Source organism: Orycteropus afer, unplaced genomic scaffold (genome assembly GCF_000298275.1).
Source record: "Orycteropus afer afer isolate SDZICR_OR568_19922 unplaced genomic scaffold, OryAfe1.0 scaffold00058, whole genome shotgun sequence".
NCBI classification, from domain to species: Eukaryota; Metazoa; Chordata; class Mammalia; order Tubulidentata; family Orycteropodidae; genus Orycteropus; species Orycteropus afer.
Genome location: NW_006921645.1, coordinates 10,189,009 through 10,211,351, shown reverse-complemented (window position 1 = coordinate 10,211,351; position 22,343 = coordinate 10,189,009). Strand labels below are relative to the sequence as shown.

Here is a 22,343-nt window from a genome sequence, read left to right as displayed (position 1 = left end):
TCAGGGATAGTCCTCTTGTCACTGCCACTGCTCCCATGGAGATCCAGATTCCTTACAAGGGCTCACCTTGGTTTGAGTCAGGAGAATCTAAAGAGAGAGTATTTTTCTCCAGGATTCAGGCTTTCTCAGCCTGTAAACTGGGAGATATAGGAGATAAAAGTCAATCCCACTGAATTTAACCATCATATGGGTCACAATTCAAGTTTTTATTTTCCTACCTAGTTCACCTGTTCTATTTATTTTTCAGAGCCCTTCAGTAACTGCTTTGTGCCTCTGTCTAGGGTTTTTATTATAATCAGTGGGAGTGGTAGGGTGATGGGTGTTTACACTATCCTAACTGGAGCTCTGGTAGCATAGTGCCTAAGGCACTGGACTGCTACCCAGAAGGCTGGTGGTTCAAACCAGCTGCTCCTGGGAAGGAAGATTGGCAATCTGCTTCCGTAGAGATACTGCCTCGGAAACCCAAGGAGGGGTTATATGAGTTGGGTCCGACTCGACAGCACATAACAATAAGAAACAACAACTGGAGCTAGAAGTTTTTCATTTCTTTGTTACATTTATTTTTTTCCTCTTTTGTTTATCTTAAGGTATTATCTGGTTTTTTTTTTTCTTTTTATTTGCCCCATGTTCTTTTTAGTTTAGTCTTCATTTCTAAAACTTTTTTTTTTTTTCCTGTTCTTTCCTGAGTTATTTCATTTCGTTTGAGTTTTTCTAATTCTGGTTTATATTGTTCTTTCATTTATTATTTTCTTACATACTATAGTTTGTTTTGAAATAGTTAAGTTATAGTTTTCATGTATTTTGTGGCCTTACCTTTCTGGAGTGCTTTGTTGTCTATAAGGAGCTTTGGTGGGGTAGTGGGTAAGGCATTTGGCTGCTAACCAAAAGGTTGGCAGTTCAAACCTACCAGCTTTTCTGTGGGAGAAAGATGAGGCAGTCTGCTTCCATAAGGATTTACAGCCTTGGAAACCTTATGGGACAATTCTACTCTATACTATAGAGTAGCTATGAGTTGTTACTGATTTGATGGTAGTGGGTTTGGGTTTTGCTTTATTGCCTTCTCCTTTTCAAAGTTTTTCTTGTAATATATTTATATGAGATTTCCCTTTAATCCTTTTGTTGCTCACTTTACATGAAATTACTTTTCCTGAACTTTTAGAAAACCAAAACCCAACTCACTGCCATGAAGTCAATTGGACTCATAGCGACCCCTCCTTGGGTTTCCGAGGCAGTATCTCTACGGAAGCAGATTGCCAATCTTCCTTCTGAGGAGCAGCTGGTGGGTTTGAACCACCAGCTTTCTGGGTAGCAGTCAAATGCCTTAGGCACTAGGCCACCAGAGCCTCCTTTTAGAAAGAAACCTAAATTTGATGGCTCTAGAGCTCTCTCTTCTGTTATTTCTGTAAAGTGTTAAAAAGTATGTCTGCTTATTTTCTAAGAGCTCTTGGTTTTATTGCCTTCCTGTACTTTTTTTCTTTGTTCCTTTTGTCTCTGTGCTGCTCACTTTAGATTCTGTTTTTTAAGTTTTTTTTTTTTTTTTCTCAGTATCAGGCTAGGGGGCCTTGACAGATTAGTTTTGAGAATTCACAAGGCTCATAGTTACTATGGAGCTGATGCACTCACCTGAGAACTGATTGTGCAAAACTAAGCTTCCTGTGGTCTTTCCACCTTGGCTCAGTGAGCTTTCCAGTGCGTACCTGTTGGCTCTCAGCTCCATTAGCTACCAGTTACTTCCCTCTACTTTCTTCCTCCGCACATGTATACTCACAGGCTCATAGGTATTAGTGGTTTGTTCTACACACTTGGAATTTGGGATTCTGGGAATTCCTTGCTATTTAGTTTTGTTTAAAATGTTTATTAGTCCTTGGATTTTTAATCTTAGTTTTCCTGTTTATTTTTAATAGGTAATTCAGGAAGATTTAAAATCGGTCACCACTGCTGCCATCTTCTGCCTCAAATATTTTTATTAAAGGTGTGATCTTCTGCTGAGAATGAGGGGTTTTGGACTGAAAACTTAAAGGGAAAAGGTTTTAGAGTGATCTCGGTAATAACGGAAAAGTGAGCCATGTAACAACAGAGTAAAGTAAGGTGAGGGCACAGATGAGCGTGGAAACCATGTGTTGGCAGTGGCAGCAGATTATGTGAATGTAGGATTTTTCTTTTCCCCTGCAGCTATCACTCCAAATAAAGCACCAGACAAGGCTGATACCAAAAACCAAATCCAACTACCATGAGTCAACTTTAATTCATAGCAATGCCATTGGACAGAGTAGAATTGCTCCATAGGGTTTCCAAGGCTGTAAATCTTTATGGAAGCAGATTGCCTCATCTTTGTTCCTTGGAGCAGCTGGTGGATTCAAACTGCTGACCTTTTGGTTAGCAGCCGAATGCTACCAGAGCTCCTGCCAAGGCTGTTGTTGTTGTTATGTGCGGTAGAGTCAGACCCAACTCACAGCGACCCCTCCTTGGGTTTCCGAGGTGGTATCACTATGGAAATAGATTGCCCAACCTTCCTTCTGAGGAGTGGCTGGTGGGTTTGAACCGCCAGCCTTCTGGTTAGCAGTCAAGTGCCTTAGGCACTATGCTACCAGAGCTCCTTAGTTGGATTAAATTGTGATTATATTTTGTTTTGTTGGTGCCACAGAGGACCAGGATGTTAGGTTCAAATGACTTTTGGGAAAGGAATTACATTCCAAGATGTGAGTGGAAGTGAAATCAGGGTGGGGCCCCTAAACTGGGAGACAATGGGAGGGATGTAGGCAATGTCTGTTGATAATAAAACTAAAAAGAATTTAGTGGTTCAATGGTTAAGTGCTCATCCGCTAACTGAAAGGTAGGCAGTTGGAACCGAACAGTGGTTCCTTAGGAGAAAAGACCTGGTGATCTGCTCCCATAAAGATTACAACCTAGGAAACCCTAAGGGATAGTTTGACTCTATTACATGAGGTCACTATAGTTGGAACTAACTCAACGGCATACAACAACAACAGTGAAACTGATAACTAAATCCTTCACCCACTACCCAGCCTAGGAGAATCTATTAAGTTTCTGTCTCTTTCTCTCCCAGTACCTTCCTAGTCTCCACCCTCTAATTTCTGCTTAGATTCTTTATTCCCCCCTCCCCCCGGCTCTCACAGCTTTCAAAACTCCCAGTTTCTGGTGAAGCCCTTGTCTGGTCGTCCCCACCCCCTCTCTCCCAGTTTCTGCTTGGATCGTTTGTCTCTATCAAGGGCTTATCTTGTCCCCCACCCTCTTTTGGGTTTGTTGTTGTTGTTGTTATGTGCCGTGGAGTCCGGCCCGACTCATAGCCGAGGAGTGGCTGGTGGGTTTGAACCGCCAGCCGTCAGGTTAGCAGGCAAGTGTCTTAGCCACTATGCTACCAGAGCTCCCTTTTGGGTTTAGTTCCCCTTAAACATTTAGGATTGGTTCCTTTGAAATAGGCTAAAGATCTCCAGCATCAAAACACTACTTAAGCACCCTGCAGAGACAGGGTTAGCCTGATGCTACTCTAAACCTCAGCACATCTGCTGGATGGATGTTTCAATAAAACATTTTTCTACCAATTCATCCTGGTCTTGTTCTCCTCGGTATTTTGACGCCAGCCACTCCTCGGAAGGAAGGTTGGGCATTCCTACTTCCGTAGTGATACTGCCTCGGAAACCCAAGGAGGGGTCGCTATGAGTCGGGCCGACTTGATGGCAAATAACAACAACAACAACAACAGTAACTAAATGGCAAATACACTGGGGCTATGTAAATATACTGAATGGAAACTTTTGTCAGAGTAGAGGTTGATTTCATGAGTGGAACAGTTGAACAGTTTCAGGTTAAAAAATTTTTAAGTGCCAGTGTCAGGTGCGATTTAATTTATTTGGTCCCCATAAATTATCTAAATACTTTGGAATTTCCAGTGTCTCAGCAAATGGTAAATCTGTAAGCATTACTCTAAAATTGCATGTTGCTACAAGCACTTCTTGTTGTTGTTCTTATGTGCCATCAAGTCAAGTCGGTGCAACTCATAGTGACCCCTCCTTGGGTTGCCAAGACAGTATCACTAGGGAAGTAGATTGCCCAACCTTCCTTCCCAGGAGTGGCCTGCCAGCCTTCTGGTTAGCAGTCGAGTGCCTTAGGCACTATGCTACCAGAGCTCCTAATGTTTCTTTAGCCTGTGGGTTTTATTTGGAGTCTACAAGCACTTAAGAAGCTTCAAAGAAAATCCACAGGCTCAAGAAACATTGGAACTCTTCATGAAAACAATGAACAGCCCGAGCCATGTTATCTATGACCATCTACGTAAATGTACGAGCACAGAGCTTTCGTAACATAGCCATATTAATTTTGATATGAGATGTTAGCTCTAAGTGTTTCTAACTATCATATATAGTTTGCTTATAGCTTAGAATTCCTCAAGAAAGTGTTGGAAATTAATTACAAATTTCTATTTTAGCATTTTTTTAAAAATACCAAGTATTTTAACAAGACTTCGCAAATGGAATGTTTTTTTTTTTTTTTAAAAAAGAGATGTGACAATCCACAACTAAGATTCTGTACTTAATAAATATACTCACTGAAATAAAGGTTATTTGTGGAAGGAAATCTGAAATTACTTCATGTATTTAAAAGAAACATCAGTAAGCTGTCATATCTGTAGCCTAGCAGACTTTGTTAAAGACATTTCTTTAACAAGATCATGTTTAAAGTGGAATTTGTAATGAAGAAAGGTGTAATTGCCTATCACACTGTAAACAATTCATTTCATATCTTTGGAATGTTTCTTTACACTCATTTCCACATTATTTGAACTTAAATATTTATTCACAGAAACAGAAAAGCAAAATATCATCAAAAAGCTCTTTTTTCTTCTTTCTCTCACATGTTCGGAATTTCGTGGCTAGAATTGGATGAAACATTTGTCCCACTATTAGTACAAACATTAGCTAGAATGTTTTCATAAGATCTATTTAATGAAAATGCTGGGTTTATTGTGAAAGCTTTTGAATTTGAAGTATAGGTGAGACAATGATTGAGTTCTCTGTTCTAGCTGCAGCCAACTTGCTGAAAAGATTGTCATGTAGTTCAAAATTAATAAAGTACAAAATGTTCAAGTTCCAAGGGTCTTTTCTAGAAATTGTCAGGTCACACTTTTATATCTATCATTGGATATGTAGGTTGGGCATTTTAGTTGATGTGTAGAGTGGTTATTGTAGGAGTGATTATTTCAATTTTTTTTATATTGCTGACATGGGTAGAGACACCAAAGTCAGCTTATAAAATTACAGTGAAATATATTTTGTTACATTCAGAAAAAATATTTATTGACTTTAAAGAGTACTGATCTTATTTCTTCTGCTACCATATAAAAATATATCCATTTTTCTTAAATATTTTAAGGATTCTGAAATAGAGTTTTTTTCTGAATCCTATACAGTGTTACCTTTACTTTCTATTTTGTTTCTTTCAAAGATGAGGGGCAGAATGTATTGATCCTGTGTACCTACTTGAGCTTGTATCAGAATTTGGAAGAGATGAAAATTTTCTAGACTTTTGCTGCTCAGAGTAAGAAAATTATACAAGAAAATAACTGCTGATGGTATATATTGAGATTTGGAGTTAGTGCATCAAATGTCAAGTTTTCTCCTGTTTATTTTTTATGGGCACTGGCATTACAAGATGTTCAGGGAGTGGGGGTGGGGGATTTTGAAGCCAAATAAGTTTGGAAAATTGCCTTTTGTGTCTATTTTAGTTAAGCAAGAATGATTCATCTTTTTTCATTCTCACAAGTTCTGTAGTAAATACACCTGTTTAACTTTGTTAAACCTAGCATTTCTTGAATTTATTTAATATCAGAACCTTTAAACTATAAAACTTGTGATCTGAGGATATTCTGGGAAATGATGATCTGGATTTAGAAAACAAATTTTAGTAGTCAATTTTTCTGAAAAAACAAACCAACTAATCCCAGATGTGATAAAGGCATAAGTGTCTACCAAGAAATACTTGAAGATGCTTGTTATAGATTGAATTGTGTCCCCCCAAAATGTGTTGACTTGGCCATGATTTTCAGTGTTACATAATTATCCTCCATTTTGTGATCTGATGTTATTATCCTATGTGTTATAAATTCTAACCTCTGCAATGTTTGAGGCAGAGTTAGAGGCAGTTAAGTTAATGAGTCAGGATGCAATTTACAGGATTAGGTTGTGTTTTGAGTCCCCCTCTTTTGAGATATAAAAGAGATTAAACAAGTTAGCAGAGATGAGAGACCTGACTACTACCAAGAAAGAGACAGGAGTGAGATGCATCTTTTGCACCCAGGGTCTCTGTGCTGAGAACCTTTTAGACCCAGGAGGCAAGGACCTTCCCCAGAGCAGACACAGAGAGAAAGACTTCCTCTAGAGCCAGTGCCCTGAACTTGGACTTCTAGCCTCTTAAACTGTGGAAAAATAAATTTCTTTTTGTTAAGGCCATCCACTTGTGGTATTTCTGTTGTAACAGCACTGGATAACTGAGATAATGATGGAAAGATTTTAGTCTTCTGATTAATAGTGCTGGAAGCAGGAAGGAAATTTTGAATATCTTTAGGCTGCCAGATAGGAATATGGTTGAATTTTGCCAGTTAATAACTTTTGGGCTTCAAAAAGGTCATTGATTGAAATATTGTATAAAATATAAAGGAATTATCTTAAGACATTCTAAGGTATGTTGGGAGAAAAATAAAGCTATATAATTTTGAACAGCTGTGGTATTTTAGCATAGAGAGAATGGTATGCCAATACCTCCATTAGAAAATGATGAGACGTGCAGCATTGATATAGTTTTCATAATTTTATTTTATAACTTTGGTTTTTTTCAGTAAAAGATTTTTCAGAAAAAAGTAGCTTTTTTCCCCAGTCCAACAATGTTGATGTGTATAATTTAGTGACATTGATTATATTTTTCATGTTATGTGATTAATCTTGCTATCCTTTTTCAAACTATTCCACCACCATTAACATTAGTTCACTGCCCCCTCAGCAAAAACTCTCCCATTTCCCCCCTCCCTCCTGTCCCTGTTAACCATTTAATAATGTTTAGTTTCTATGTGTTTGCTTGTTTCATACAGGTGAGATAATACAGTATTTGTCCTTTTGTGACAGACTTATTTGGCTCAGCAGAATGTTTTCAAGGTTCATCCATGTTGTGGCATGCAGCAGGACTTCATTTGTCTTCATGGCTGAATAATACTCCATCATGTGTATCCATTCATCTGTTGATGGACATTTCAGTTGTTTCCACCTTTTAGGTGTTGTAAAAAGTGCTTTGATGAACATTGGTCTACAGGTTTCTATTTGTGTTCCTGCTTTTAATGCTTCTGAGTATATAACTAGGACTGGGATTGTTGGGTCATGTGGTGATTCTATATTCAACTCTATGAGGAACAACCAAACTTTTCTACAGCAGCTGCACCATTTTATATGCACATCAGCAATGGATAAGGGTTTCAGTTTCTCCACCACATTGCCAACATCTATTGTTTTCAAGTTCTTTTGTTTTGGTTTCATTCATCATTGCCATTCAGTGAGGGGGTGTCTCATTGTGGTTTTCAGCTGCAAAAAGTAATTCTTAAAATGTATAATTAAGTGCTACTGTCATTGTAGGATGTGTGGCCATTCTTTGTATCTTGATGTTCAGTTCTCATTGGTTTCCAAGTTATGAACAGTCAGCCTTAGTGAGGGACTGCATGTTTGTCCTGCTACATACAGCTCCACTCAGTAGTGAGAGAGCAAGGAAGCACCTCACTCTGAGGTGCACTGACAGCTGGATTACTAGAACTCTATTGGCAGCATAAAGAATGTTTTGAGTTAGGAATAATTGTGAAGGCAAGACCACAACTTTGTGCACTGTTTTGAGTCACTCCTGTCTTCTACAGATGACAATAAGAATAATTGTTTTTAAAGAATTTTCAGACTGTGTGTACTGAATGCCTTCATTCTTGGTGAAGCCAGCTAGTGTTCAAGTGCTGCAAATCTGTGCACCAGAGGGCCCGTCAGCTCTGTCTCCTTAGAGTTTCAGCCCTGGGGAATTTGTCAGTAAAACTCATTCATTAAGGTTCTTCTGTGTCCCTTTCTATTACCACTGTCTTAGTTTAAGACTTCATTGCTTCTCACTTTCATTGTTACTATACAGCCCTTTAATTTTTTTTTAAAACAGCTTTATTGAGATATATTTCACATACCATAAAATTTACTCTATTAAAGTGTATGGTTCAGTGATTTTTAGTCTATTCACAAAGTTTTACAACCATCACCACTATCTAATTCTGGAATATTGCCATTATACCAAAGAGAGACCCCATACCCATTAGCAGTCACTCTCTATTTTCCCTTTCCCCAGATCCTGGCAACCACTTTATATTTCTAGCCTACAAGAACTATTGAAGGGCTTACAGTTTGCAATGATCACTCTGGCAGGAGTGTGGAGGGGCTAAAGGGTGGGAGACAAGAGCCTATGGCAAGAAATTTGAACCCTCATACATTGCTGGTAAGACTATAAAATGGTGCAGCAACTTTGGAACAGCCTGACAGTTCCTCAAAAGGTTAAGCAAAGAGTTCCGATACAGGTATCAGTTGCTATCGAGTTGATTCTGACTCATAGCAACCTATGTGTACAAAGTAGAGCTGCTCCGTAGGGTCTTCAAGGCTGTGAGCTTTCAGAAGCAGATCGCCGGGCCTGTGTTCCAAGGCACCCTTCCAACCTTTGAGCTAGTAGGTGAGCACTTAACCATTTGTACCACCAAGAGTCTCCCCTTAAGCAGATTTGTTATTATAAATCCAATTACTAAGTTTTTTAGTGTGGGTAGCAAACAGGTAGTGTGGATGAAAGGTATCTTCTGAGCTGCTGCTACTCTGAGGTAATTAGTCATTCAGTAGCTAACTGTCTTGCTTTTATGTATCAAGGCCAGATCAGACACATATCCTGTCAAATGGTATATGTGTTCAATCATATGGACAGCCACCTCCTATACCATGAGACCAGAACTGGATAGTACCTAGCTACTAATAGTGAACATTTAGATGAAAGATTCTAAAGAAGAATCCTGATCAAAAGGAAGAAAATGTGGAACAGAATTTAAAATTTTCATGGAATCCAAACTTTCTGGAGCCATTCAGGCTGGATGACCCACTGAAATTATTATCCAGAGGAAATCTTTAAACCTTGAACTGAAACTATCCTCTGAATTCATCTTTGAACCAGTAATAGTTTAACCTCATTGGAAAAGAATGTCTGCATTAAGCATTATCCTCTTTTAAACAAATACCTATCTGTGATCAAAGAGACAACAGCAACTCAAAAGGATAGATGAGAAGCTTGGGGGGCAGTAAGAATGTGTTAATGATGGTGAAATAGATTGGAAAATGTTCCTAGTTAAGCAATGTCACTGAATTGTACATATAGAAATCATTGATGTGGTGTATGTTTGTTGTGTATATTAAAAAAAAAAAAAAGACATAGACTCTGACTACCCAAGGAACTCACATTATAGTTTGAAGAGAAAGACAAGTAAAAAAGCCACAGTGTGTATGGCTGTGTTAGTTAAACCCTATGCAATGTCTTGGGAGCTCTGGTAGCATAGTGGCTAAGACACTTGCCTGATAACCAGATGGCTGGCGGTTCAAACCCACCAGCCACTCCTCGGAAGGAAGGTTGGGCAATCCTACTTCTGTAGTGATACTGCCTCAGAAACCCAAGGAGGGGTCGCTATGAGTCAGATTTGACTCGACGGCACATAACAACAACAACAACATGCAATGTCTTATTCCCCCTCCCTCTTCTATGCTAAATTATCCCTTTTTCAGACTCAATTCTTACATCTTCCCTCCCAGATAGCTTTCCTGGGTCGATAGTGCCAGGCTAGGCTAAGACCCATCATCTGTGTACCCCCTTGTTCACACTTAGCTCCCTGGGATAGCTATCTGTGGGCTTGTGTTTTCCACTAAGCTGAAAGAACATGTCTGATTTCTCATTGTGGCCACAACATCTGCCATATAGAACAAAAAACAAACCAAACTCACTGCCATTGAGTAGATTCTGACTCCTAGTGACCCCCCATTGGGTTTCCAAGGTTGTAACTCTTTACAGAGGCAGACTGCCTCATCTTTCTTCCATGGAGCAGCTAATGGGTTCAAACCACAAACCTTTCATTAACATCTAAATGTGCTAACCACTACACCACCAGAGCTCCTTGCCATATAGACAGTACTTAGTAAATACTTGTCGAACTGAACTGAGGTTAAGGAGCAGGATGCAGTGTTTTTCTCTGCCTTTGCCTCTGTTGTTGTTAGGTGCCATCGAGTTGGTTCCAATTCACAGTGACCCTATGTACAACAGAATGAAACACTGCCCAGTCCTGAACAAACCTCACAATCCTTGCTGTGTTTGAGCCCATCATTGCAGCCACTGTGCCAATCCATCTCATTGAGGGTCTTTCCCTTTTTCACTGACCCTCTACTTTGCTCTGCCTTAAGAGGGTCAGAATACTTCATAGAGGAGATGCTAGAGTTGGCCCGTGACCAATGGCAAAATTAAGCCTGTGGACTATGTGAGAAAGCATCTTCAGAGCAGAGAGAAGACATGAACTTTTGAAAAGGATGTAGATGAGAATAGTTGGAGCATAAATGGATTGAGCATAAGTGAAATGATAGGAGATAAGACTGAAGACAAAGGCTGAATTGGATAAGGTAGGACTTCATAGGCCTTCTAAGAAGTTTGGAGTTTTTTTTTTTCCCTGAGGAAAGGGGTCATTTGAAAAGCACTGAAGAGATTTAAAGATGGGAATGACAATCAGATTTGTGTTTTTAAAAGCAAGAGCAGAAACTGGGAATAGTTTCAAGACTATTGGAGTAATTCTGGTAAGAGTAATGAAGACCTGAAATTAGGCAGTAACAGTGGTGTGAGAAAGGCAAGAATGGATGCACAAAAGTTAAGGAAGTAAAACCAGTAGAACTTAATCACTGATTGGATACGGGAACTGACAGACTGAGAAATGAATTCAGGATAATTTTCAGGTGTCTCTCTTAGGTGCCAGGAAGCTGGTGATTCTATTAACCAGGTCAGGGCTGAGCAGATTTAGGGAAGGGAGGAAGGTATCTCAGTTTTGCCTATATTTAGGGACATAGAGATGCTGGGAATTGATTGGAGACAGGGATTTGGGCAGAGATTGAGATCATTAGTGTTCAGATACATTTGGTATTTAAAATTTATAGGATGGGATGAGCATATGGCCTGTGTGTGGCTCTCTGTGTGTGTAGGGTGAGAAAGAGGAGAAAGGAAGTATGTGAAAGAAGTTAGTTGTGACTACATTATTAAAGGGTTTGTGTCCCCACTCTTTCACTGGTTCACTTCTGAGCCCTGCTCGGTGGGGAAGCAGATAGAGGCCATGGCCCTCATCAGCAGAGAATGTTGACTTACTGACTTAGTATGGTCCACTCAAAGGCTGCCCTCATCTTCCATGAGGAAAGAAACCCAAATGACTTCTCAGATATTTCACAGTGGGCAGCAGAGCACCTTGATTCTAGTGTGGGAAGGTGAATGCATTTCTGGATTTTTTTTAAAGAAATTCACGGCCTTCCTCTTTGTCTCTACACCCAACAGCAGATCTCAATCTTAGTTTTGCCATCATGTGGAAAAGGCGGGCTTCTTGGCATATTAGGTCCCCATTTCAGTCAGTCCCTTGATCCAGATGGGGCAACTTAGATGTTTTACCTCTGTGAGTGTCAAGCTCGTGATGTTCCCTTTGGGTCTGGGGATAGGATAGGCAGTGTGGATGCTGTTCCCCACTTCCTTTCCTCAGAGAACGTGAGAAACTTCTGAAGCGTTCATTGCAGTAAAGGGTCACAGGAGAAGTTTCAAATGAAGCAGTAATGCATGCTCTATTATCTTACTTCTGAGGACTTTCCCCTTACCTGGGACTCACGTTTTCAATTTGGAAGTCAAAGTCTTTCCTGGTAGGAAGCCAGTGTGGCTGAGATTCTCACCAGGCATTTTTAAGATTGCTTCTGAAGAGTTCTGTGCTTAACACAGCACTGAGTGTCCATCATCTTCACAGAGCTTTTGGTATTCATATTACAGATTTCTCAGGTAGCTTGGGGAGACGTAAAAGAGCCTTTGTCTTGGAGCTAAACAACTCCAGGCAGCTTTGGAGAGGTTGTGTGATGTAGCACAGGCTCTCCGCAGTCTCACTGACCCAGGTTTGAATACTGTTTGTGCCTTAGACTAAGCTGTTTGTCTCACCTGTACAATGGTGATAACCATTCTTTGCAGGATTGTTTTAAGGACCAAACATGATAATGTATGTAGAATGCTTGGGACGTGGCATAACACGTACTAGACAAGTCACTTCACCTTTCTGAATATGTTTCCTCCTTTTAAAGAGTGAAGATGATACCAAATGTTGTGTAGAGTAATTGTGAGGAGAGAATGAAATAATGATTACAATAATCTTATGCAAATATATTATTAAGGTTATAATTAAAGAAGAACCCAAGGATCTTGGCAACCTATTCCAGAGTTTTAGCAGTAATGCATGTTATATTGAACTAGAATTTCTCCCCTTTATTATAGTCCTTTTCATATTGTTTAAAGAGCTCTGGTGGTGCAATGCCTAAGGCATTCGACTGCTAACCAGAAGGTTGGTGGTTCAAACCCACCAGCTGCTCCACAGAAGGAAGATGAGGCAATCCACTTCCGTAAGGATTTACTGCCTTGGAAACCCAATGGGGGTCACTATCAGTTGGAATGACTTGATGGCAGTAAGTTTGTTTTTTCCCATTTTGTTTGACTTTCCAGGAACATAGACAAGTGTTGGTGTTTGTTTTTTTTTTCCCCCTCCATACACTGAAAGATATAATCTACTATTAGCTTTTAGGTTAAAGCAAAAACAAAAACAAAAAATAACCAACCTTGATTTTACTGGAAAGCTATTTTCTTAGTTACTTTTATTCTGAATGGTCTCTAATTTCTCCATTGCTTATGGTGCCTAAAATAAGAAATGATATGAACAAAAAGAGAGAGAGAGAGAGAGAGAGAGAATTCCTTGGATTACTTTCTGTCCCTCACTTCCCAATTTTTTTTTTTTAAATACATCTGTATCTTTATTATAAAAATGTCATCACCTTACAGACATTTTGGAGAGAAGAAAAATCACCTGCAATTCTATCAGTGGGAATTGCTTAATATTGGCCTTATTGAATTACATGGGCTCTTTAATAAAGATATTAATCTTTGCCATATGGGCTACAAATATTTTTCCTTTTTCTTTCTGCTATAGTTTTTTTTTTTTTTTAATTCATACACACACACACACACACACACATAATTTTAAGATTTATGTACCCTTAAATTTGAGCTGTTGAATTTAATCCATGTTTACAATTAAGTGAGGGCAGTTGTAATTGAATTCCTGTCTCTGGGGTATATTGCCATGACTTCTTCCCCACTCCTAACTTGGTATAATTTAGAACCTTGATAAGCTAACTTCTGCTCATTGGCTCAAGTTAAATGGATCACAAATTGTAATATGATGGCAAAAACAAACTTTGGAGAAAATTTAGGCTGTGCAACTTTCACCAAGTAATTTAACTTCTTTGAGCCTCAGTTGTTTCATCTGGAAAAAGTAGAGATGGCTCCCAATTTATCTTGAGAAACAAAATTATAAAATAATCAAAATGGGAAAGTCTCAAAATGTAAATGTTATTCCCAATAAATATGGTGACAGGAAGAGGTTCTAAAGGGCAGGTCAAGTCACTGGGGGTTAACTTTGTAATGGTGCTTATGTATTTGTTCAACCCTTATGGAAGCTACAGTCTAGGCACCTTGAGGGAATGGGCTGAATCTTTGTTATTGCTGTATTCCCTGGTGCCTGTCTTAATGCCTGGTGTACGGTCTGCTTCAAGCTTGATGGAGCCTGATCCTTTCTTCCTATTTCTAGAGATATAGCCATTGTCTGGCTCTGTGTGATGAGGGTGGTTGTGTAGTATCACAAGCTAATGCATGCATGTTTTTACAGTAATGATTTGATTAGTGCAACTTCCTCTCTTAGTGTCAGTATTAAGCTGTGTTTCATTTTCATGTTGACATTTTCTAAAGATGGGCATATCTGCTCCTTTGCTTCATGACCTCTGTGATCCTTCAGACATCTTCTGTGTCTCTTTGGTAATATCAGGCCATCAGGTAAGTACTGCATATAGTGTGACATCAAGGCCCTAATAGGACTAGAACCAGTTTTTCTACCTTCACCTACCTCTTCAGTCTTCTTCTCCTTTACAGAAAAAGATAGATTAGGAAATGGAATTTTATTTTTTAATCTTGAACTGGGTATTTTATAATTCTTTTAAAATTTCTATCCAAACCTTCTTTCCTACTAGATTACAGATTCTTACAGATTCTTTCCTGGAATCTATCTAATGAATTTTATTCCCTTGTCAGCTCCACCAGAAAGTTGCCTCTGACATAGTCTGAAACCTGCTTGATATGCAGGGGTCACAGAATTGTTTCCCTGGCTCGGCATGATGGTTGTTGCATCTGTTCACCCACTAGACTGTGGGCTGCTTGAGAACAAGTTGCCTTTGTCTTAGCCTTCCTTCTATCACCATTACCAGCATGTAGGAGAAGCTCAGAGAAATCCAGTTTGGAAGCAGAAGCTTTGGATAAGTTGCCCTTTATTTTTCTAACTTGATTTAACTTGATTAGAAATTATTGCTGAAAACACACACACATACACACACACACATGATCTGTCTACTGTTTGTGGCTGCCATGGTGAACTTTCTCACCATTCATGCCAGATCTGATGGTACAAGAGAGAAGCTTTCCATGGTTACATGTGCTTCTAATATTGGGGACATAGATAGCTTATCTTTTATGGTAAAATAAAATTTGTTTACTACCCCAGAGTTAAATCTAAAATATACAGCCATCTCCTAGACCCAAGGAATATGTCTCCCTTGCTTTACAGTAATGGCATAGACAAGGAAGGAGCTAACAGACCTATTGCTTGGTTTTTATCTCCAGTTGTAATTTTAGCCTTTTTTGATTGGACCTTCTAGACATTTGCCATCCTTTCCTCTAGGACTGGTATTTTTGAAGATATCATTGCAAATACTTATTTGGCAAGTGTGAGGTCCACTCATCATACATAAGGTCTCAGCCAAGTTCTCTGAAGAACTCCCACACCTATCCCGATTCATGTTTTTCAGATTTTTTTCTTGCAAGAAGGCACTAGGTCTTAGTGAGATTTGGGAATTAAGGGTGTGAAGGCCTTCATGTGAATGACACAACTGGCAAATCTACCTTCTCCTACTAATCTATTAAATCTAAACTTCCTTCCCTGCAGAAGGTGAGCAACCCTATCTGGTATTCCACAGTGTCCCTCTGGGAAGCCTGGCATGAGTGCAAAGTGGGTCTGGATGTATGATGGGTTAGAGAGCCACCTCAGGCATGACTCAGCAAGGCAGCAGAGGCCACCCTGACTGGATTGTAGGATAGAAATCACACCTTGTTTTTCTTCTTGGAGGAAGTGTGTTGTGTCTCTTCTCAGGCTGATGAGATGAAGTTGCTCTGTGGCTCTGGCAGAGCCCAAGACAGTGAGTACTGGCTCAGGAGTGATACCAACGGGAAGCTAACTTTGAAGGTTCCATTTATATAAAGCAATAAGAAGAGTACTTACAACTGACAGAAGATGCTGGGTGTCCATTCCAGCATGTCTGTAAGACCCTTTCAGCTTCGACCTTTGATTGTCCTTTATGCTTGGCTTCCTTTTAACCCTGTCAGTTCCCTTGTTAAGGACTCCTATCCTTTCTAATCATTAAAATCTATACTAGAGCCCAGATAATTGATGTGTAAGTGGAAGAGCAGGCCTGCACAGGGCTTTCTCATCACTGTGGCAAGAACAATGGCACACAAACACATTACATTGGCTTCCCGGTCTAGATCTATAAATATATTTATTATAATATAACAAGAACTTAACAATAAACATATACTATGTACAATACCATTACAGAGAACCCTGTTTTATATCATTCACAGAAATAGCCAGTTTTGCTCCAGTGTGATAGATGAGGAGAGAAACGGAATTTCAATGTCATCTGTGTTGAGTCCTGCTGACCACTAACACCTCCTTTGGAGGCAGACGCACACCAACGCTAGCATTAGCCCTGCCCCAGGCAGTTAGAAATTTGTGCTCCAGTCCTTGGGTTCACACTTGCACCCTGTTTGACATAAATACTTTAAATGACATACAATGTATGTAGTTTTGTGCTTATTACTTTTAAAAATAATAAATAAGATTAAAAACTGCATAACGAAGCTCGGTATATCTTGTCCAAGTGGGAGCCACACTTTGTAGTGCTAGAAGTTGATGCCCGACATAAGAGTTGGGATATTGTGTCATCAAATACTGAGAGATGGGAAGCGTGTCCTGTCCTTTTCTCCTCGTAAATAATTTTATCGTGAAACGATGACGGCAAGTTGACTTCCCAGATATAAAAATGGTTAAGTGTGTATTTGGTACCAACTTCAAGTCAACAGCGCAGTGGCAGCATTCTTGCTGCCCTGGAATGGAAACTGATTGCCATGTGAGGTCTGAGGGTCTGAGGACTAGCAGGAAGGCCTTTCTCTTTCGAGCCACAGTGTGCCATCCCTCCTGGCTCCCCTTTTCTCAGGTTAATCTGCTACAAGAAGAGTGATTCTGCTCATGCCCATCAGGCCTTGGCTGTCATGGCTCGTTGAAGAAGGCTGTCCCCAACCTGAGCGTTCTTGCGGCAGGTGCCTTAATATATAGCTATAAATATCAAAAATAGTCTCCTGTGCTTTTATAGACATTTATTTCCCCGCCCTCCCTCCTTCCCTTCTCACCTGGCCTGGGTCCTCAGCTTTGCCTCACCGAGGGAGCTGCACTGATGTCATGAGCCAGAACTGGTTTCCTGCGGGAACAGAGTCTTCTTCTGTTGACAGTGCCTCTGCAAGGCACAGCTCTTATGGGGCTGTCTGGGAGTTGCTTTTTCTAAAAATAAAATGAGGGCATTTGCCCACCCCCCAGGAGAGCTCCTCTATTCTGCACATAGAAAAATTAGAGCAAATGCCCCATTCGGGCACTACCTAGCTTTGGGAATTTCCACATCATTATCCCTCTAGCGGCCCCCTCCTTCTCTCTGTACTTAAAAATAGCCTTTTGTTTATCAAGAAAATGCCTTGGAAATCTAAATAATTCATATTGAGTAACAGAAAGCTAGCACAATCCCCTTGTCCTTCTCCAGCAAAAACATGGTAGAAAAACCTGTGAAGGACAGACAGCTCTCCCAGCGCTGTCCCAACCACTCCCCTGCAGCACGGGTTCCAGCCACGCCCTGGCTCTGCACGGTTGCTGCTCCTGGTCCCCAGGGAGACCAGCAGCCTATGAGCCCTCTGGCCCCACAGTCTTGTCCATTGTTTTCTCTCAGCCACTGAAAGTGTGGATTGGTTAAAAACAAAAGTAGGAATCAAAGTGATAAGGCCACTTTGATCTTATTCCAAGAGAGCCTGATGCCTAGTATTGTCATAGGATAACTGATCTATGGTTGTTGAGGGATCAAGCTTGCTCTGCAGGAAGGAAAAAACAGCTTCTCTCTCCCAGTTGAAAAATATGTGAAACTCTATTGCACCGGGCAGAGTGAGTGCCTCCGTTCAGAGCAAGTGCCTCTGTGGGAGCAAGCAAGCCCCGTCTTGGTATGTCCATGGTTCCTGCTGCTCGTCTCGCCCGAAGGCGAGGATGATTTTCTACATTCAATGTAGAGAATATTCAAAATGTTTTGCGCAGTGATTCCTTGATTGCGTTTTGTTGGCCTCTTCTTGGGGTTGCCGGTAACTTATCATTCTGTATAGCATTTGCCTCACCAGACTTGTCCACAGTCTTGTCGTGGGCCTTCTGTTGATGTCAGCCGCTTTGAATATACTTCTTTATCACCACGCAGCCATGTCTAAACACAGGGCAGGGCATATGGGGTAAGAGGGTCCATGTGTTGGTTGTGGGCTCATAGGCTTCCATATTACCCAGGGCAGGCCCCTCGCTGCTAACGATGCCTCCAGTTGCATAAATCTTGCCATCGAGCACCACGGCACTGTCAGGGAGAAGCAGGAAGAGAGTTAGGCGTTTCACTTCCAACTTAGACTTGATTCTTAACCACGTGTCCTGTTGCAGGCTGCCTATACGGTTTTGCAGAGGTGGCACATGATCTTGCTGCCCTGCTTAGCCCTCTGACCTGAGATGAGATAAGAAAATCTCTTTCCTTCAGGGCCAATTAGGACAGCATGCTCTTACCTTCCAAACCACTGGAGACACCTATATACACTAGGCTTCCACAGACTCGCTGGGAGGTGGCTGGCCTCTGTGGAAAGGTTCTTGGCTCAGTTCACAGAGTTTTTATTGAGTATCTATCTTGTGTTGTACACCCAGAGCTTTCCTACAGCTTAGATCAAGTTGGGAGCACGACTCAAAAGGAAATTTGGAGAATGGTAATAAAAGTAATAAGGTGCTAAATCATAGTTGAACAGCAGCCACCTGATTGGGAACACCACCCCTGCCACGGTGATCAGAGCTGGGTCTTCCTTCTGTGTGACCTGGTGCTGCTACCTGCCCTTGACCACAAGGGCTGGGCACACTCTCTGCAGGGTTGCTGCTGGTTGCCCCAGGCCCCTTCTTTCCTGTGTGACACACTGCTTGGCCCCATTGTCTTGGTCAGCTCTTCCAGTCCTAAGAGCTCAGGAGTGCTCCCCTCTACACTTACTCCCATAATGAATTTCCTCCACCCTTTCACACTGACATCCAGTGACATCCAGATCTGTGTTTCTAATCCTGGCTCCTCTCTCATTTCAGTTACTGGCTATTTCTTCTTCACTGTCCCTGAAATCCAACATACAGCTTTTCAAGGTTCCATCCATTTCTGAAATTCTAAGCCTCAGGCAAAACATGTCAGTCTAGACTTCTTCAAGTCGATTCAGACTCACTGAGACCCCATGTGTTTCAGAGTAGAACTGTGCACTATGACCCTAAAGGTGCCAATCTTCTCTCTCATGGCTCCATGCCATCCGTAACTTGCATATTTCTCCCTTTGTGGCATATTTTTTCCCTGCTTCTCTTGCAAGACCCAGCTTGAATCTGTCTTCTGGCATTAAGTCTTCCTCACCCGCTTTTGGTCTCAGATGAGGCTTGGGAGTCCTCTCCACAGTGGTGCTCAATACTCCTGTTGTCTTGATCACTGGACACTTGAGTCAGACTTTGCCCTGCGTGCTATCCACATGTAGAGTGTGTAACACAAAAACTAAGATGGAAGATTATAGAATCTTCCTGTGAATAGGAACTTAGCTGTTAATGTGGTCTTGGCCTGTTTTGTAGACAAGAGAACTTCCCCAGAGAGGCTAAGTGATTTGTCCAAGGTCACATGACAAGTTTAGTAACTAGGTATAAAATTCAAAACCAAACTCATTGCCATTGAGCCGATTCCGACTCATAGCAACCCATTTTGGGTTTCCAAGGGGGTAAATTTTTATGGAAATAGATTGTCCCCTTTTCCTTCTGCAGAGCGGTTGGTGGGTTTGAACCACCAATATTCTGGTTAGCAGTTAAATGCCTTAGACACTGCACCACCAGAGCTCCTAAAGCTATACCTTTTTAGGTATAGCTACACAAAGGGTGGGCATTCATTAATGCTGAATGCTGCTCACATATTAAGGATTCCGTGATCTTCTACTGCATAGGCACAAGGTGCCTTAGGAAGGTTCTGCTGTGAAAATGCTGATAGTGGGTTTCCTAGACCCCTTTTCATTCCTTGTTTCTCTTAATCCAGGAAGGGCTGGGGCTAAAACGGCAGGGACTGGTGTCTCACTTCCCAGGATAGTAATTTTTTTCTGGGCCGTGGAGCCAAGTAGACTAGGAACTAAACCAGACCTTGATCTCTCTCCCCCTCTTCCTGCAGGGGCTGGTATGTGTGTGTGTGTGTTTGTTTAGTTAGCCTCTTGAGAATCTAGGCCATCTGTGCCCTGTGCCACTCACTGGGGCCAGGCCATCAGGATCATGTGTGTGATCACAGCTTTCCTCAAGAAGTCACCTGTCCCATGCATGGTATTGCCCAGCTCTTGACTGGTGTTTCTGTCCATCTGTGATGGGGCAGCTGTCCTGGAGGAGAGCTGACTTCATAGCACCACCCTCACCTCTTACTGGGAGGAGATCTGGTCTTGAAGGACCTAGGCCTGGTGGCTTTAGGAAACACTTCATTTCTGACTTTGAGATGGGTTAGCTGGAGTGACAAGGTTGGGCTTTCGGGCCATGGGCTGCCCTTGGGTGCTGCATGCTCTGCTCTGCAATGTCCAATGCCTGTGGTGGATGGGGACCCAAGCTGCACTGCTGTGGGCTGGGAACTGGGGCAGGATGTGGAATTTGGTCATCTGTGGGTAGTAAATCATTGTGATAAAACCCCTTCTGTTGTTTCTACTTCCCCACCCACCTCCTTCCCTCCCCTAGCTGAGTCCTGCAGCCCCCTCACCTGCAGAACTGGCGAGAGTGATTCATGTTTGGGCCCGCCTTAATGTTTCCTTTTTCAGGGTCGTAGATGGTCGTAGCTCTGGCATAAGCCCCACCCAGGATAAAAACGAAGCCATTGAGGGTGACAGCGGGAGCATACTTGTTGTCTGTGAAGAGATCAGAGCAGTTAGGTCACGGCATCTCTTCTTCGCCTTCCCTCCCATCATTCCCAATAGGCACTCCAGGGGAAGGGGGCTGAAAGACCTCCAGGAAGTCACTAATTGGCCTGAGGACAAAGCCTGGGGCCAGAAATCACTGGGACCAAAAGTCACTGGGACCATAGCTTGCCCTTTCTCCAGGTCATGGGTCCACAGCTGCATCTGAGGCGTGAGTTTTGCCTCCACCTCAGACCTCCGTCTGCTGAACTCTTGGGCTTAGCCTGACTTCTGTGCTCAGGACATTGATAGTGAATAGAGCAATGAGATGGAGGTGCGATACTGGCCCTAGGCTGAGGAGACAGCTGGTGCTCACCAATCATTGGGGACTCAATAAAGCTCCACGTGTTGGTCTGTGGAACATAAGACTGGAGGACTCCTGCAGCTCGGCCTGCCTCATTCACCCCACCAAACACGTAGATCTTGCCACCACACACGGTGGCTGCTGCAGAGTGCACTGCCTTGGGAAGAGGGGCCACTGCCTCCCACTGGTTGGTGATGGTGTCATACCTGCACAGAGAAGAGAAAAACAAAACAAACAAAAAAACCTACACTCGGTCAAAGATGCACCTTGTGCAGGGCACAGCCACAGCAGAGGGCAGCAAATATTTGTGGACACCAACCATTTACTGCTTCCTGACCTTGGCATCTCTGGCCTAGTCTGAGACCACAGCACTGGGGCCACTTGGGATAAGCCACATAAGGCCTCCTATTATCTGGCCCAAGAAGTTCTGGTGGCACAGCGCCTAAAGCATTGACTGCTAACCAGAAGGCTGGCACTTCAAACTCACCAGACACTCCGTAGATGAGACAATCTGCTTTACAGCCTTGGAAACCCAGTGGGGGTCACTATGAGTCAGAACTGATGGTAGTGGGTTGTTTTTTATTTTATTATCTGGTCCAAACTAGCCTCTCAGCCTTCTTCAGCCTCAGTGGGGCTCTTTTCTGCCTGTTAAAACCTCTATGTAAGTTCTTGTCTCTATACATTTGCTCACACTGTGCTCCCCATCTTCCGGGCCCCTTCAGCCCTCTCCACCCAGCTTGAACCTATCTTTTTTTTTTTTTTTTTTTAATTGTGATTTGGGTGAAAATTTACAGAGCAAATTCACTTTCCATACAGCAGTTCACATACACTTTGTCTCATGACATTGACTACAATTTACCCCAATGCAACAACTCCCCTTCTACTTCCTCCCAACAGTCACCTCTTCCCTGTGTCCATCCCTCCCTGCACTCCTGCCCCTGAGCTGTCTCCCTGTGCATAAGCAGCCCTTCTTTCTCCCATGATTGTTCTCTCCAAGGAGTGTATCTACCTCAGGTAAATGTTCAACTTATATGCCTGTCTTTTGTTTGGCTGGAAGCCACAGGTGTGGGTTCAATGCCAGACCTGAAGGGCAGCTGGGGGCCATAGTCTCAGTGGTTCCACCAAGCTCTATCAGACCAGTAAACCTCGTCCCCCACCCCCTTTTTTTTTCCAAATGATTTTGAGTTTTGTTCCACATTATTCTCCCTGTCTATCCAAGACTTCCTACATAGATCCTCCTCAGAGTGGTTGACAGTGGTAGCCGGGCACCATCTAGTTTTGGTCTCATAGT

General features: G+C 41.9%; 2 protein-coding genes across 2 annotated transcripts in view; one reads left to right on the top strand and one right to left on the bottom strand.

Annotated features, from left to right (window-relative positions):
- Nucleotides 1–1,970, top strand: part of LOC103195685 (nuclear pore complex protein Nup50-like) — a 63,703-nt gene extending 61,733 nt beyond the window's left edge. Inside the window, 1 exon segment of the mRNA XM_042780740.1 lies at nucleotides 1,905–1,970. Coding sequence (XP_042636674.1) covers nucleotides 1,905–1,970 — 66 coding nt within the window.
- A 15,980-nt stretch (nucleotides 1,971–17,950) lies between these two features.
- The window catches only part of KLHL29 (kelch like family member 29), a 203,882-nt gene continuing 199,489 nt past the window's right edge, over nucleotides 17,951–22,343 (bottom strand). The window contains exons 10-12 of the mRNA XM_007939263.2: nucleotides 21,065–21,258; nucleotides 20,556–20,700; nucleotides 17,951–18,134 (exon numbers count right to left, since the gene is read on the bottom strand). Of these exons, the coding sequence (XP_007937454.1) occupies nucleotides 17,951–18,134; nucleotides 20,556–20,700; nucleotides 21,065–21,258 (523 nt within the window). The remainder of the gene's footprint in view (nucleotides 18,135–20,555; nucleotides 20,701–21,064; nucleotides 21,259–22,343) is intronic.